This window comes from Manis pentadactyla, chromosome 2 (assembly GCF_030020395.1).
Source record: "Manis pentadactyla isolate mManPen7 chromosome 2, mManPen7.hap1, whole genome shotgun sequence".
NCBI classification, from domain to species: Eukaryota; Metazoa; Chordata; class Mammalia; order Pholidota; family Manidae; genus Manis; species Manis pentadactyla.
In genome coordinates this window covers 112,094,874-112,114,028 of record NC_080020.1, presented here as the reverse complement: position 1 = coordinate 112,114,028, position 19,155 = coordinate 112,094,874, and the positions used below count along the sequence as shown (strand labels likewise).

The 19,155-nt window shown below is 36.9% G+C and overlaps 1 protein-coding gene across 6 annotated transcripts in view; it reads right to left on the bottom strand.

Annotated features, from left to right (window-relative positions):
* The window catches only part of CPLANE1 (ciliogenesis and planar polarity effector complex subunit 1), a 202,807-nt gene that overhangs the window by 75,020 nt on the left and 108,632 nt on the right, over window positions 1-19,155 (bottom strand). For all 6 annotated transcript variants that reach the window (XR_008995195.1, XR_008995199.1, XM_057495746.1 and 3 more), the window contains exons 27-31: window positions 3,659-3,807; window positions 2,883-3,046; window positions 2,248-2,327; window positions 1,532-1,611; window positions 379-456 (exon numbers count right to left, since the gene is read on the bottom strand). Coding sequence is in view for 4 of the 6 variants with exons in the window: in XM_057495746.1 (XP_057351729.1) it covers window positions 379-456; window positions 1,532-1,611; window positions 2,248-2,327; window positions 2,883-3,046; window positions 3,659-3,807 (551 nt within the window). In the remaining 2 variants the exon portion in view is untranslated. The remainder of the gene's footprint in view (window positions 1-378; window positions 457-1,531; window positions 1,612-2,247; window positions 2,328-2,882; window positions 3,047-3,658; window positions 3,808-19,155) is intronic.

The window sequence follows — 19,155 nt, the reverse complement described above, 5'->3', positions numbered from 1 at the left end:
ACAGAGTGGATTAATCTGCTAAGAGAATTAAAAGCATTTTATATACTATTAGAAATCTGTTAAAAGCTGAGAATGAATAATAAATACATCTTTCAATATAACTACCACTTCCTTTTTTCACAAAGACTGTTCTAAAATAGTTCCTGTATGTCTTTAAAACATAACTGTTAGAGGAAAATCTCCAATAATAAAGGTGTCAGAAATGTGTACCTATTTTGCTCTTTAAATGCTTTATATTGCTTTCATTTTACTCTTTCAGTTTTTGGTCAAAATGTTTGGTAATTATTTAAAAATGGTGCAGCAGGCAGAATTTTATTCTCATATCTATTTGTAAAACATGAGCATATCAAAATGGGTACAGTATGCAAAAATTCTTACCTAGACATTTCTGAACTTGTATCTGCAGAAAATGAATGAGGAATGGTGTGTTCAGGATTTGAAAGGGCTTCAATCATACTATAATTAAATAATAATAATAGATTAGGAAATAAGATATTCTTCTCAACATACAGGTGACCTAATGTTCAGCCATCTAACAGTCTAAACATTCTCCAATCCCCTGTACTACTTAGCTCATAATTACAATATGTTTACATTTGTCTCCATAGAAATTAGTAAGAGATTCAAACAAACAAACAAACAAAAGATTATGTCTGGATGGCTTAACATACAACTTGAACACTGTTGACTGCTTGGCAATAGAAATAACAGAATCTAAAATAAGGGGAAATTAAGTTAGCCTGAACCTCAAATTTCACCTAGTGGAAAGGCAGACACTTTGCTAAGGAACATTCTAGAGCTCATTATATCTCAAATGACAAAGACTAGTTTCTTATTAATAGAAATACATGTATTACTTGTAAAGGCACATGACATTAAATATGTTAACTTATCCACAGAACTGGACAAAATTTATATATTGAGAAGAGAGAGAAAATCTAATTATATTGTCTCTCTTATTCAAAGTAATTCTAAAATTTAAAACTTCAAAAAGTTTACAAACTAAGAAATCATGCCCAAACTGCAACAAATGAAGACTGCCTTCAGTTCGCCTTGAAGCAACAATAGCCTGCAAAATATGTATATAGCACTTCCCCACTGATGGTCTTTAGTAACATACCACAACAATGAAAAATTATACACATATGTTATGATCCCTAATGGTTCTTTACTTGATCCAATAAAATCAGTATGGAAAAGTGGTTCCCTAATTAGAAGCTGAAAAAGCTGGTCTATTTTCAGCTTTATTTTACTTCAGTAAGACTGACTGTGATGGGATAACAACAGGCATTTTAGGTACCATTATTGTACTTTAGTTACCAAGAAATACTTAAAAGTATAACATTTATTCAAAACCATCATTAACCGCTGCTATTATTTGATGTTACAATTTCACTAGGAACACAGTATCACCATAAAATACATATTGTAAATTATGAGAAAAAAAACTTTCATCAAATGAATACAAAGGAACCTTCAGAGCCTCAGTAAACAGGGCAGTTACAATTACTTCCATAGCTTCCCCCCTTACCCTTCCTGTTCAGTTGATTTTTTCTCCATATATGTCTCTAATGGTTCTTCCCTTGGACAATGAACCTCTTCTGATGAATGCTGTTAAAATTAATAATACCCCAAAAGAAAAGAGGCAAAACAAATAGGTATTACTATCTTAGGTATCTTGAGTTTCACATTAGCCCCTCACCCACAGTGACAACAGTCTAAAAGCAAGCAAGAAACCAAACATTAAAATGAACCTCCCAGTCCAGCTCTGACCAGATCTTTATCTCTGAGCCTCTGCATATTAAAGTACAAAGACAAATGATGTCAATAGAAATCATTGATGTACACTCATCACTACATGGCAAGTACACTGTGAAAACAGCTATGAAATCAGAAAAAAAAAAGAATTCCTTTTAAAGAAATTGTTTCAATAATCATAAGTGTCTGTGTCCCACCTGGAAATGTAGTATATAGAGATTTGAGAAAATAATACATAAAAGTGCATATATGTGCAAAAACTGCATACCACAGCTGAATTACACATGTTGAATATAGAACACCTTCATTAGACTTGATTAAATTATCACAGCAGTTTATGAAATGAAAATTTCATTGCCTGAAATTATTAGATATCTTACTAGCAACAGAATTTCAGTGAAAGAAAAATGACTATATAATCCATGGACGTATTCAATAAAAATACTTAAATATAACTTAAATATCTTTACCCATTATTTATTGCCTTACTTCTAAATGCTGTGGTAAAGCCTGCATGTAAATGGCAATGTTAGGACTTTTGAGACTTCCAGCAGGTTCTTTGGCATCTTCTATAAGGAAGAAGAGAAAACTGATCATTTGAAAAATAATCATTTTACTTTTTAGAAAGTTCAGGAATATTACAGGAAGTAAATGTAACAGCAGAAACATTTTCTATCCTCTTTACAAAAATATTATTAAAAAGTAGTTAGAGATAACCCCTCTTGATTAAGTGAACCCCAGATGAGCTTTGAGAGGTATCATATCAGTATGTATAACTCCACATAAGCTCTGAAAAGTTGCTTCAATGAAGACTGCCAAGGAAAGGTTCATAGAACTGGTTCACAGAAATGAATACATCCGTAACAATTAGATAAGCAAGGCAAAAGGTCCTAAAATTATAAATTTAGGTTATAAGTTTCTGTGTTTAATATTCTCTTTTGTGTTAAATATTACATTCTCTAATACAATACAGTGTTAAATATTATATTCTCTTTTAATTTTTGGTTTTAGGCTATTATAAACATACTAATTTAGATTATAAGACTAAATAAGTTATCTCAGATAATTATCTACCAATTTCAAATGAATAAAGCCAAACAAAAAGATTAGCCAAATAAACTGACCTTCATAGTCTGATAAGTATATATCCATTTTCTCCTGTGTAAATGTTTCTACTTCTAAAAGATTCTCATCAATATCCATAAATTCTTTTTTAATATCATCAGTGACAGTAATAATATCATCATTGGTTTCTTTCACTTCAGGATTTTTTGCTTCAGTTGGCTTTCTATGGACAAAACGACACAGCTAAAATTAGAACTCATTCTTAGAAATAAAGAGCTTGCTTTTAACTGATTCAGTTTACTAAAAAAGAACTTGATTTTCATATTTACAAGATCTTTTGCTTTTTCACCTATGTCTTATACATAGTAGCTCAATAAAATGTTCAATGAATGAAAGTCCCCATTTTTATTTACTCAAAGGATTAGAATAATTTCAACTTATCTAAATTTGCCACTCTTATGAAAGAATCTTCCTACTATATGAATACTTCAGGCTTGGCATTCAAAGGTATATTACTCATAGTATTACTTCATATGTAAAAATGAATGAAATGATTATTTAACTTCCTCAGTTTCAGGAAATTAATTAACAACTAAAGGGATCTCTCAAGATAATTTAGCGCCCTCTCTCAGGAGATACAAGCTAGACCAACAGGGAAGAAACATAATTTGCAATGAATTATTAAAGCACTTCAGAAAGCACTCACTTCCTGCTTCTCTAGTACAAAGAAATGCTCATTCCTTTACTTTTCAAGGATTCAATTGTTCCCTTTAAATTCAAACACCATCAAACAAGGTATTATCCACTGAAAAGGAAGGCTTAATCAACAACTTACTTCAACATACTTTGACAAGATTCACTTTGATCATTTCTTCCATCAATCCCACCTTGATTGGCTACTACAACTGAACAGCAGGCACCTGTTTTGCAGTCATGCTCAATATTGGGTCCACTCTGAGACCCAGTGTACTCATTCTGTAGCACCTAAACAAACCATTTACAGCATTTAGTATTCATTGAATCCCTTACCTTTCATTACCTTTTTAGATAAATTCTTTCTACAGAACCTCGCCTGATTAAGTCTTATATTTATTTATCAAGTATTTACTGTACTTCTACAACTCAATATTTGATGCTGAAGCAATGATCAAGTCTTTATTCTATCTGGGAAAAACAAACCTGAATACCAACATAGAAGTCTAAAGAAACCAGCTTTACAACTTTGTAAAGTATATCAATGTTGTTTTCAGGCCAATAGCAATAAAAATGTTAAGTTGCTTCCATTTAATTCTTTTTACTATTATAAAGATAGTTAATAATTATTTCAAAATGGCTTAGTGGGCAAAAATATATACAGCTAAAAATACAAAGGATCTATCTCTTTTGTCACTTGGAAATTTAGATATTTATCACCTAGAAATGCTTAGAAATTTCAATGACAGCTGCATTCAGTTGTGGTCCCACTGAGATCTTGTTGGGAAGGAAGTTATCTCCTTGCAAAGCCTCTGTTGTCTTCAAATGGGAACCCCTGCCTGGGCAGAGTTTGGGTGACTTTTTCTTTGAACCTTATATGGGCAGCTTCTTTTCTGAGCCTCATCTTTCCCTCTTCGGGATGCTCATGTCTACCTTTCTACCTAAAACAATTAACTACACATACAGCCATTACCACTGAAAGAAATCTAGAAACTAGCTGTGAGACACAACAGGTGAATATGAAAATACCCACAACAAAACAGGTAGGTAAGGCTGAGACACACTCTCACCATAAACCCCAAGCCTGGTACAGCACCCTATAAGCAGGAGGTAACTCTCAACTCCCAGCTTCTTTCCAAGGAACAAAGAGTTTGGACCCCACATTTAGTGACCCAACTTTTAAGACTCCCACTCACGGGATGGGATCCGAAAACACCCAACTCTGAAAACCAACAAGGTTTGTATCCACAAGACCACAGTAAACAAAGAAATAATGAACAGGTGCATGAACACTCACAGCAGCTATCACCACTGGTCCCAGCACAGAGGAATAGGCAGAAATGCCCACCTTTCAGTCTTCACCTAGAAGGAACCCATCTGCATACTTTGAAAGCTGCTGCCTGAGGATCAAGCTTCTAATCCAGCACATATCTAGGAGCTGGCTTTGATCCTTTCCAGAGGCAAGGGAAGTTGATAGACACCTCCCCTGCCTCTTCCTCTCTCCCTTTCCACATCACCAGTATCACCCTGGAAGTAGCATGTACACATATTTGGCACCCCAGATTTTGCCGCTGCTGACAGGACAACTCCCTAGGTCACCTATCTCTGACAGCCAATGGGGCTTACATTTATGAGTCCCACAGGACTACAGCAAACAAAAAAAACAATTCTTAAAGGGTGCAAAAGTACCGCACTGAGGCTGTTCGCCTAGGCACAGTCCACAGGGAGCAGGCAAAAACACCAATCTCCATTTCTCCCAGGAAGGCTTACCTACATACTTTGCCACATGCTACCTGAGGATGTAACTTCTAATCAGCCTGCATCTAGGTATTAAATGTGACCCACTCCTTTGGGTCTTGGCATACCCTTAACTACCGGTAGCCATCAAGTACAAAGAGGGGGCTTAGATAAACACAAAGGTTTCAGAGACAACCAAAAACTTGAGCCAGGCTGATTGACAAGATTCATCACCTACATGAGACCACTCTGTCCAGAACGGAAGATCTGTTTTATCTAATGCACAGAAGGCAACACAGAGAATTTAAGGAAAATGAAACAGAGGAATATGTTCCATACCAAAGAACAAGATAAATCTCCAGAAACAGCTCTTAATTAAATGGAAATAAGTGATTTACCTGATAGAGATTCAAAATAATGGTCACTGAGGTCAAGGGCGTAATGCATGAACAAAGTGAGAATTTCAGTGAAGAGATAAAAAATACAAAACAGTACCAAACAGAAATTACAAAACTGAACAATAACTGAAATGAAAAAGTCAATGGAGGGGATCAAAAGGAGACTGGGTCAGGCAGAAGGATGAAAAAACTCAAATTATCAGGCAATGGAATTCATCCAGCCACAGGAGCAAAAAGAAGAAAGAATAAAAAAGAGTAAAGATAACTTAAGGGATGTGTAGTACCAATATACACAATACAGAGATATGAGAAGAGACAGAAAGGGGCAGAAAGCTTATTAAAAGAAACAATCACTGAAAACTTTCCAAACCTTGGGATAGAAAAAGACATCCAGATCTAGGAATCCCAGAGAGTTCTAAATAACAAAGAGAACTACATGAAGACACATTATAATTAAATTGTCAAAAGTTAAAGACAAGGAAAGAATATTCAAAGCAGCAATAGAAAAACAATTTGTTACATACCAGATAACTATCATAAGGCTACTAGAATATTTTCAGCAAAAACTTTGCAGTCCAAAAGGGAGTGATATAATATATTCAAAGTGCTGAAAGAAAAAACTGCCACCCGAGAATACTCTGCCCAACAACTTGTCCTTCAGAATTGAAGGAGAGGTAAAGAGTTTTCCAGACAAGCAAAAACCAAAGGAATTCATGACCACAAGACCAGACTTACAAGACATGTTAAAGGGAGTTCTTCAAACTGAAACAGAAAGATGATAATTAATAGCAAAAAATATATATATATATATGAAAGTATAAAACTCATCAGTAAAGGTAAATGTATAGATAAAATTCAGAAAACTTCAGTGTTGCATTGGTAGTAGGTAAAACACTTATAAATCTAGTATGAAGATTAAAAGAAAATATTATTAAAAATAACTAACTACAATAATTTTTTAATGGATACACAAAGTGTAAATTTTGACATCAAAAGCATAAAATGTGGGAGGAGATGAAGTGTAAAAATTTAGAGCTTTTTTATGCATTCTAAGTTAAGTTGTTATCAGCTTAAAACAGACTATTGTAAATATAACAAGTTTTCTGTAAGCCATATGGTAACCACAAAGCAAAACACTACAATAGGTACACAAAAAATAAAGAAAAACAAATCTAAACTTATCACTACAGAAAATAATCAAATCACAGAAGAAGAGAACAAGAGAAGTAGAACACAGGTATTACAATACAACCAGAAAAAAAATTAACAAAATGACAATATTAAGTCCATACTTACCAATAATTAATTTAAAGATTAATAGACTAAATTATCCAATCAAAAGATATGGAGTGGTTAAATAAATTAACAAATAAGACCCAATGACATGCTGCCTACAAGAGATTCATTTCAGCTTTAAGGACACATAGACTGAAAGTGAACAGATGGAAAAATATTCCATGCAAATGGAAAACAAAGGAAAACAGATGGATACTTACATCAGACAAAACAGGCTTTAAACCAAAGACAGTAACAAGAGATAAAGAAGGTTATCATATAATGTTACAGGAGTCAAATAATCAAAAAAATACAACATTAATAAATATTTATGCAGCCAAAACAGAAGTACTTAAATATTTAAAGCAAATATTAACAGATACGAAGAGAGATACAGCACTAACAGAAAGTACCTCAATACCACATTTTAGATAGACCTAACAGACATTTACAGAACATTCCACCTAATGCAGCAGAATATATTCTTCTAATGCACATATGGAACATTCTCCAAGATAAATAATATATTACACCATAAAACAACTCTTAAGAAATTTAATTAGATTAAAATCATATCAAACATCTTTCTAACAAGAGTATGAAACTAAAAATAAATACAAGAAGAAAACTGGGAAATTCACAAATATGTGGAAATTAAACAACAACCAATGAGTCAAAGTGAAATCAAAAGGAAATTTTTAAAAAAATAACTTGAGACAAATGGAAATGGAAACAAAGCATGCCAAAACTTATGTGATGCAGCAAAGTCAATTCTAAGAGGGAAGTTCATAATGATAAATGCCTGCATCAAGAAAAAAAAGATCTCAAATAATGTTCCCTTTACCTCAAGGAACTAGAAAAAGAAGAATGAAGTTCCAAGTTAGCAGAATGAAGGAAAGAGGAATAAGAGCAGAAAAAAAAAATGAAATACATACCAAAAAGACAATAGAAAAGATCAATGAAACTAAGAGCTGGTCTTTTCGAAAAGATAAACAAAATAGATGAACCTTTAGCCAGACTCACCAGGAGAGAGGACTCAAATAAATACAGAAATAAAAGAGAAGTCACTATAACTGATACTACACAAATACTACAGATCATAAGAGACTACTATGAATAATTCTAATCTAACAAATTGGACAACCTGGAAGAACTGGATAAATCCTAGAAACATGAAACCTACCAAAACTGAATGATGAGAAAAAAAACCTGAACAGACCAAAGAAGAGTAAGGAGACTGAACATGTAATCAAAAACCTCTCAACAGAAAAAAATTGCTGGACCAGATGGTTTTGCTGGAAAATTCTACCAAACATTTAAAGAAGAATAAACACTAATCCTTCTCAAACTCTTCCAATAAATTTCAGAGAGGGAACACTTCCAAACTCATTTTATAAGGCTAGCATTACCCTTATACCAAAGCCAAACAAGGACATCACAGAAAACGATAGGCCACTCTCTCTGATAGACATAGATGTAAAAATCCTCAACAAGATATCAGCAAACTGAATTCTACAGTATATTAAAAGGATCATATCTCATGATACAGAAGGATCAATATTTGCATATCGATCAGTATGATACACCACACTAACAAAATGAGTGATAAAAATCATATGGTCATGTCAATACATGCAGAAAGGCATTTGCTAAAATCCAACATCCACTCATGATAAAAGCTCTCAACAAAATGGATAAAGAGGGAACATGTCTTAACTTAACATACTAAAGGCCATACACGACAAGCCCACAAGTAACATCAGTCAACATCAAAAAGCTGAAAGCTTTTCCACAAAAACAAGGAACAAAACAAGGATGCCCAACTTTACAACTTTTAATCAAGATAGTAATGGAGGTACTAGCCAGAGCAATTAGGGAAGAAAAAGAAATAAGAGGAGGGGCGGAAGATGGTGGCGTGAGTAGAGCAGCGGAAATCTCCTCCCAAAACCACATATATCTATGAAAATATAACAAAGACAACCCTTCCTAGAATAAAGACAAGAGGACACAGGATAATATGCAGACCACATCCACACCTGAGAGAACCCAGCGCCTCACGAAGGGGGTAAGATACAAGCCCTGGCCTGGAGGGAGCCGAGCGCCCATCCCCCCAGCTCCCAGCGGGAGAAGAGTAGGCAGAGCGGGTGGGAGACGGAGCCCAGGACTGCCGAACACCCAGCCCCCGCCATCCACACCAGAGTGAAGACACAGTGCATGCCCAGGGGGCCCTGGATGCTAGGGAAACAGGGCAGAAAGAACAGTGAGCGGGCACTGGAGGCCGGGTGCCAGAGGACATAAGAAAAGCGCGCGACCATTTTTTTTTTGCTTTTTTGCTGTTTTGTTTTGGCGAGCGCTTTTTGGAACTCTTAAAGGGATAGGGACCCCAATACTAGGGAAACAGGGCAGCAAGAACAGTGAGCAGAGGCCTGAGGCTGGCACCGGAGAATAAACAAAAACAAACGACCACCTTTTTTTTTAATTAAAAATACCTTCTTTTTCTTTGGTGGTCGTTGTTTTGTTTTAGCGGGTGCTTTTTGGAAGTCTTAAAGGGGAAGGGCGGGACACTTAATCCAGAGGTAGGGAATCCGGGGATCTCTGGGCACCCTAACCCCTGGGCTGCAGGGAGCAGGGAGGCCCCTTACAGAGATAAATAGCATCCCAGCAGCTCCTGCTCCAACGCGACTCCACCACATCGGAGTAGCTGCCCGAGCCAGGCCACGCCCACAGCAACAGCCGAGATTAACTCCATGGCAGCCGGGCAGGAAGCAGAAACCCTGTCTGCGCGCAGCTGCCCAGCACAAGCCACTAGAGGTCGCTGTTCTCCCAGGAGAGGAGGGCCACAAACCAACAAGAAAGGAAGTTCTTCCAGCCGTCACTCGTCCCAGCTCTGCAAACTATTCCTATCACCATGAAAAGGCAAAGCTACAGGCAGACAAAGATCACAGAGACAACACCAGAGAAGGAGACAGACCTAACCAGTCTTCCTGACAAAAAACTCAAAATAAGAATCATAAACATGCTGACAGAGATGCAGAGAAATACGCAAGAGAAATGGGATGAAGTCCGGAGGGAGATCACAGTTGCCAGAAAGGAGATCGCAGAAATGAAACAAACTCTGGAAGGGTTTATAAGCAGAATGGACAGAATGCAAGAGGCCATTGATGGCATTGAAATCAGAGAACAGGAACGCATAGAAGCTGACATAGAGAGAGACAAAAGGATCTCCAGGAAAGAAACAATATTAAGAGAACTGTGTGACCAATCCAAAAGGAACAATATCCATATTATAGGGGTCCCAGAAGAAGAAGAGAGAGGAAAAGAGATGGAAAGTATCTTAGAAGAAATAATTGCTGAAAACTTCCCCAAACTGGGGGAGGAAATAATCGAACAGACCACGGAAATACACAGAACCCCCAACAGAAAGGATCCAAGGAGGACAACACCAAGACACATAATAATTAAAATGGCAAAGATCAAGGACAAGGAAAGAGTGTTAAAGGCAGCTAGAGAGAAAAAGGTCACCTATAAAGGGAAACCCATCAGGCTAACATCAGACTTCTCGACAGAAACCCTACAGGCCAGAAGAGAATGGCATGACATATTTAATGCAATGAAACAGAAGGGCCTTGAACCAAGGATACTGTTTCCAGCACGACTATCATTCAAATATGATGGTGGGATTAAACAATTCCCAGACAAACAAAGGCTGAGGGAATTTGCTTCCCACAAACCACCTCTACAGAACATCTTACAGGGACTGCTCTAGATGGGAGCACTACTAGAAAGAGCACAGCACAAAAAACCCAACATATGAAGAAGCGAGGAGGAGGATCAAGAAGGGAGAGAAGAAAAGAATCTCCAGACAGTGTATATAACAGCTCAATAAGCGAGCTAAGTTAGGCAGTAAGATACTAAAGAGGCTAACCTTGAACCTTTGGTAACCAAGAATTTAAAGCCTGCAATGGCAATAAGTACATATCTTTCAATACTCACCCTAAATGTTAATGGGCTGAATGCACCAATCAAAAGACACAGAGTAATAGAATGGATAAAAAAGCAAGACCCATTTATATGCTGCTTACAAGAAACTCACCTCAAACCCAAAGACATGTACAGACTAAAAGTCAAGGGATGGAAAAACATATTTCAGGCAAACAACAGCGAGAAGAAAGCAGGGGTTGCAGTACTAATATCAGACAAAATAGACTTCAAAACAAAGAAAGTAACAAGAGATAAAGAAGGACACTACATAATGATAAAGGGCTCAGTCCAACAAGAGGATATAACCATTCTAAATATATATGCACCCAACACAGGAGCACCAGCATATGTGAAACAAATACTAACAGAACTAAAGGGGGATATAGACTGCAATGCATTCATTCTAGGAGACTTCAACACACCACTCACCCCAAAGGACAGATCCACCGGGCAGAAAATAAGTAAGGACACAGAAGCACTGAACAACACAGTAGAGCAGATGGACCTAATAGACATCTATAGAACTCTACATCCAAAAGCAACAGGATATACATTCTTCTCAAGTGCACATGGAACATTCTCCAGAATAGACCACATACTAGGCCACAAAAAGAGCCTCAGAAATTCCAAAAGATTGAAATCCTACCAACCAACTTTTCAGACCACAAAGGCATAAAATTAGAAATAAACTGTACAAAGAAAGCAAAGAGGCTCACAAACACATGGATGCTTAACAACACGCTCCTAAATAATCAATGGATCAATGACCAAATCAAAATGGAGATCCAGCAATATATGGAAACAAATGACAACAACAACACTAAGCCCCAACTTCTGTGGGACACAGCAAAAGCAGTCTTAAGAGGAAAGTATATAGCAATCCAAGCATATTTAAAAAAGGAAGAGCAATCCCAAATGAATGGTCTAATGTCACAATTATCGAAATTGGAAAAAGAAGAACACATGAGGCCTAAGGTCAGCAGAAGGAGGGACATAATAAAGATCAGAGAAGAAATAAATAAAATTGAGAAGAATAAAACAATAGCAAAAATCAATGAAACCAAGAGCTGGTTCTTCGAGAAAATAAATAAAATAGATAAGCCTCTAGCCAGACTTATTAAGAAGAAAAGAGAGTCAACACAAATCAACAGTATCAGAAACGAGAAAGGAAAAATCACGACGGACCCCACAGAAATACAAAGAATTATTAGAGAATACTAGGAAAACCTATATGCTAACAAGCTGGGAAACATAGGAGAAATGGACAACTTCCTAGAAAAATACGACCTTCCAAGATTGACCCAGAAAGAAACAGAAAATCTAAACAGACCAATTACCAGCAACGAAATTGAAGCGGTAATCAAAAAACTACCAAAGAACAAAACCCCCGGGCCAGATGGATTTACCTCGGAATTTTATCAGACATACAGGGAAGACATAATACCCATTCTCCTTAAAGTTTTCCAAAAAAATTGAGGAGGAGGGGATACTCCCAACTCATTCTATGAAGCTAACATCACCCTAATACCAAAACCAGGCAAAGACCCAACCAAAAAAGAAAACTACAGACCAATATCCCTGATGAACATAGATGCAAAAATACTCAACAAAATATTAGCAAACCGAATTCAAAAATACATCAAAAGGATCATACACCATGACCAAGTGGGATTCATCCCAGGGATGCAAGGATGGTACAACATTCGAAAGTCCATCAACATCATCCACCACATCAACAAAAAGAAAGACAAAAACCACATGATCATCTCCATAGATGCTGAAAAAGTATTTGATAAAGTTCAACATCCATTCATGATAAAAACTCTCAGCAAAATGGGAATAGAGGGCAAGTACCTCAACATAATAAAGGTCATCTATGATAAACCCACAGCAAACATTATATTGAACAGTGAGAAGCTGAAAGCATTTCCTCTGAGATCGGGAACTAGACAGGGATGCCCACTCTCTCCACTGTTATTTAACATAGTACTGGAGGTCCTAGCCACGGCAATCAGACAAAACAAAGAAATACAAGGAATCCAGACTGGTAAAGAAGAAGTTAAACTGTCACTATTTGCAGATGACATGATACTGTACATAAAAAACCCTAAAGACTCCACCCCAAAACTACTAGAACTGATATCGGAATACAGCAAAGTTGCAGGATACAAAATCAACACACAGAAATCTGTGGCTTTCCTATACACTGACAATGAACCAACAGAAAGAGAAATCAGGAAAACAACTCCATTCACAATTGCATCAAAAAGAATAAAATACCTAGGAATAAACCTAACCAAAGAAGTGAAAGACTTATACTCTGAAAACTACACGTCACTCTTAAGAGAAATTAAAGGGGACACTAACAGATGGAAACTCATCCCATGCTCGTGGCTAGGAAGAATTAATATCGTCAAAATGGCCATCCTGCCCAAAGCAATATATAGATTTGATGCAATCCCTATGAAACTACCAGCAACATTCTTCAATGAACTGGAACAAATAGTTCAAAAATTCATATGGAAACACCAAAGACCCCGAAGAGCCAAAGCAATCCTGAGAAAGAAGAATAAAGTAGGGGGGATCTCACTCCCCAATTTCAAACTCTACTATAAAGCCATAGTAATCAAGACAATTTGGTACTGGCACAAGAGCAGAGCCACAGACCAATGGAACAGACTAGAGAATCCAGACATTAACCCAGACATATATGGTCAATTAATATTTGATAAAGGAGCCATGGACATACAATGGGGAAATGACAGTCTCTTCAACAGATGGTGCTGACAAAACTGGCCAGCTACATGTAGGAGAATGAAACTGGACCATTGTTTAACCCCATATACAAAAGTAAACTCAAAATGGATCAAAGATCTGAATGTAAGTCATGAAACCATTAAACTCCTGGAAGAAAACATAGGCAAAAACCTCTTAGACATAAACATGAGTGACCTCTTCTTGAACATATCTCCCCGGGCAAGGAAAACAACAGCAAAAATGAATAAGTGGGACTATATTAACCTGAAAAGCAAAAGACAACATCAATAGAACAAAAAGGATCCCTACAGTATGGGAGAATATATTTGAAAATGACAGATCCGATAAAGGCTTGACATCCAGAATACATAAAGAGCTCACACGCCTCAACAAACAAAAAACAAATAACCCAATTAAAAAATGGGCAGAGGAACTGAATAGTTCTCAAAAAAAGAAATACAGATGGCCAACAGACACATGAAAAGATGCTCCACATCGCTAATTATCAGAGAAATGCAAATTAAAACTACAATGAGGTATCACCTCACACCAGTAAGGATGGCTGCCATCCAAAAGACAAACAACAAATGTTGGCGAGGCTGTGGAGAAAGGGGAACCCTCCTACACTGCTGGTGGGAATGTAAGTTAGTTCAACCATTGTGGAAAGCAGTATGGAGGTACATCAAAATGCTCAAAACAGACTTACCATTTGACCCAGGAATTGCACTCCTAGGAATTTACCCTAAGAATGCAGCAATCAAGTATTAGAAAGATCAGTGCACCCCTATGTTTATCGCAGCACTATTTCCAATAGCCAAGAATTGGAAGCAACCTAAATGTCCATCGATAGATGAATGGATAAAGAAGATGTGGTACATATACATAATGGAATACGACTCAGCCATAAGAAAAGGGCAAATCCAACCATTTGCAGCAACATGGATGGAGCTGGAGGGCATTATGCTCAGTGAAACAAGCCAAACGGGGAAAGAGAAATACCAAATGATTTCTCTTATCTGTGGAATATAAGAACAAAGGAAAAACTGAAGGAACAAAACAGCAGCAGAATCACAGAACTCAACAATGGACTAACAGGTACCAAAGGGAAAGGGACTGGGGAGGATGGGTGGGTAGGGAGGGATAAGGGGGGGAGAAGTAGGGGGGTATTAAGATTAGCATGCATGGGGGGGTAGGAGAAAAGGGAGGGCTGTACAACACAGAGAAGGCAAGTAGTGATTCTACAACATTTTGCTATGCTGACGGACAGTGACTGTAAAGGGGTTTATAGGGGAGACCTGGTATATGGGAGAGCCTAGTAAACATAATATTCGTCATGTAAGTGTAGATTAGTGATACCAAAAACAAAACAAAACAAAAACAAACAAACAAAAAAAGGGCAGTTCCTGTGTGGTAACCTCCAATGAGTTCTACACAAGGGTATAAAGGGCATATAAAAGTGTAGGCAAAGGGTCTGTTTGCGTTTATACAGAAGATCAAAGCCTAATTGGGCTACCCCGAAAATGAACTAAGATACGATATGAAAGAGAACTTCCAACATCAGCACTCTCTGGAAGACTCATGCCAGAAGATGATCATCAAAAAACCCCAACAAAGATCCACGCACTGCTACAGCTGTAGATGCACTCATCCCACCAGCTCCTGGACTTGCCATGGGAATGAAGGAGATATCTAAGCTGGCCTGTGCATACAGTAAAACAACAAATTTGACTGGATCTATACTGTTGGAACTCAACCAAGAATTAGGAGAAGTGCAAATTGTAGCGCTCCAAAATCTTACAACTACAGACTATTAACTGTTAAAAGAACTTAAGGGATGTGAACATTCCCCAGGAATGGGTTGTTTTAATTTGTCTGATTTCTCTCAGACTGTTCAACTTCAGTTGGACAATATCCACCATATCATAGATAAGTTTTCACAAATGCCTAAGGTGCCTAACTGGTTTTCTTGGTTTCACTGGAGATGGCTGGTAATTACAGATATGCTTTGGTTATGTAACTATACTCCTATTATGTTAATGTGTGTGCACAATTTAAATAGTGGCTTAAAACCTATACATGCTGATGTTACTCTACAAGAAGATATGTCAAAGAAATAATCAATCTTCCCATGTTTTCTTCTGCCTGCTACTTCTATAGCTTTTCTTCTTCCTTCCTAATTACAACCCTTAAATAGAATTCGTGCCTCATATCAAATTTACCGAGTATCATAACTCTTCCAACTGGTAAAGATACCTCAAGACAAATGCTGGGCATAGAAGCTACAGGGCATAAATATGCAAGGAAATAAAAAGCTAACCATTTCAAACAATAAGGCTTCTCTCTCACTTACCAACTTTACATTTCCCTGTATGGCCCCGGAAGATCACTGGTTAGCCAGAGACGCGTAAGATTCCTCAAGGGAGGAACAACCTAAGACAGGCACAGTTGCAGGGGGGTCATCAGGTGAGAAATTGGGGATCAACAGAGGTGAGGCTTAGAACCTCACCCCCCCCGTTCTGAGAGAAATCTTCTGCATACGTGGATGTTTTATTGCCCTTGTCTAGCTTGGATTAACACATAGTCTACAGGCACACACCTGATCATCTACATTTGCTCTCTTACAACACTAAACTTTGTTTTCTACCTTTATCTTGTATCTACCTACCACTTCAGCATTTTATTAAAAATAATAATAATAAAGAGAGAAATGTGGTATCCACATATAAATCAAGTATAAAAACCAAATGAGTATTCATATTTGAACTGACTGTTTATAGTTCATAATGCATGAGCAAAACCAAAAGTTTCTGTGATGACTGCCCTTGTACTGTTCACTATGTAACTTATTCATTATGTAAGAATTTGTTCTCCATGTAAGAACTTGTTTGTTATGCCTCAAAAGATTGGAGACTGATGAAAATTAGGCTTGGGGTGGATTAATGATTGTGCATTGAGCATTGACTCCCCTATGCAGAATTTTATTGTCGTTAACAACCATTTGATCAATAAATATGAGAGATGCCCTCACAAAAAAAAAAAAAAGAGGACAGACTTACAATGGTAAAATAAATAAGTAACCAGGATGTAACGTATAGCATAAGGAATATAGTCAAGATATTGTAACAGCTTGGTAGGGTGATAGCTGGAACCTAGAATTATGTATATAAATGTTTTATCACTGTGTTGTACACTTTAAACTAATGTAATGTAATACCCAATATATGTGGTCAATTAACTTGACAAGGGAACCAAGAACATTCAATAGGAAAAGGATAGACTCTTCAGTAAATGTTGGAAAAACTTGAGAGCCAAATGCAAAAGAACAGAACTAAATCACTACCTTAAACCATACACAAAAGTCAACTCATTAAAAATTTGATGGATGAAAGACTTGAACATATGACCTGAAAGTATAAAAATCCTAGAAGAAAACAAGGTAGTAAGCTCCTTGAAGTGGGTTTTGGAAATAATTTTTTGGATTTGACACCAAAAACAAAGGCAACAGAAGCAAATATAAATAAGCAGGACAATACCAAAAGCTAAAACACTTCTACACAGATAAGGAAACCATCAAAAAAATGAAAAGGCTATCTATTAAAAGGGAGAAAATACTTGCAACTCATATATCTGATAAGAGATTAATATCTAAAATACATAAAGAACTTACACAACGCAATAGCAAAAAAAACCCCACAAATAATCTGATTAAAAGATGGACAGAGGATCTAAATAGACATTTTTCAAAAAAACACATACTGATGGCCAACAAGTATATGAAAAGTGCTCAACATCACTAATCTTCAGGGAAATGTGAACAAAAACCATGAGATATCATCTCACACCTGTTTGATGGTTATTATTTTAAAAAATGTAAGGGAGGATGTGGAGAAAAGGGAACTCTAATGCACTGTTTGTGGGTATGTAAACAAGTACAGTCACTATGGAAACAGAATGGAGGTTCCTTAAGAAATTAAAAATGACCCTGCAACCCCACTTTTGGGTATATATCCAAAAAAAGGGGAAAGCATTATCCCAAAGAGGTGTCTGTACTCCCATATTCATCGCACCATTAGTCATCACAACCAAGGTAAGGAAACAAACACCTGTCAAAGGATGAATGGATCTAAAAAATGTGGTACATATGTACATAATGGAATACTATTCATCCTTAAAAAAAGGAAATCCTGTAGTTCTCAACAACACAGATAAATCAGAAGGGTGTTATGTTAAGTGAAATAAACCAGAGGAAGACAAATACCACATGGTGTTAGATATATGTGAAATCTAAGGAAAAAGAATTTGAACTCATAGAAACAGTAAAAAAAAGTGGTTGTCCAGGACTGGGGGAAAGAAGGAGAGCCTGGTAAAGACAAAATTTCAGTTATCAGATGAATAAGGTCTGAACAACTAATATATAATATGGCAACTATAGCTGATAACACTGTACTATATAATTGAAATTTCCAGGAGAGTAGAACTTAAATGTCCCAACAACAACAACAAAAAAAGTATGTAAGGAAGAGTTAATTTGATGAGGGTAATCCCTTTCACTATGTATATGTATAGTAAATCCCCTTGTATACTTTAAGTATCTTACAATTCTATTTGTCAATTATACCTCAATAAAGCTAAGAAAAAAATTTAACAAATATAGATATACTGGAATTCTCCAAATATTTGTAAAAGTCCATTACCCAACTACTTAACCATACCTAAATTAGTTTCCTAAGAAATCAATCTCTACGTTTTTTTTAATGCAACATGAAGCACTTAAAAGATTTCTGCTAAAAATACTTCCTTTATCTTACTACACTGATTGACAGTGACTGCAACGGGGTATGGGAAGAACTTGATAATATGGGTGAATGTACTAACCACACTGTTTTTCATGTGAAACCTTCATAAAAGTGTATATTAATAATACCTTAGAGACACAATCCCAAGAGGAATAAAGATGGTGGTGTGACAGGTAAGACAGAGAGCACCTCCTAAAACCGCATATGATACGTAAATATAATTAATACAGCTAATCCTGAAAGAGCAACAGGAAAGAAGGCTGTGCAAGACTACATACACCTGGAGAAAAGAATAGACCTCATGGAACAGGGTAAGGTATCAAACACCTTTCCCGGCGGGACCCAAGCCCTTCTGTCACCCCAGCTCACTGGCAGGAGAAAGAGAAACAGATCAGGGAGGGAGTGGAGGCCTGGAACTGCTGAACACCTTGCCCTGGAGATCTACCCTGGGAGCATGAACCTACATTACACGGTACTCTGATGATTAGTGTGGTTGGAAAGCTAAGACAGGCAGAATACCTGGAGAGACTGAGATTCCAGCTGCTTGAGGAAAACAAGGATCCATATCCGGCTGATCTGGGTGGGTAGTCTGAGAGACTTTCTAAAAGCAAGAGGGCTGCTAAAGGAGTAAGGATAGCACAGAGCTAACTGCTCAGGAGAAAGGACAGGTAGACAAAATTGTCTGGTCACACTCT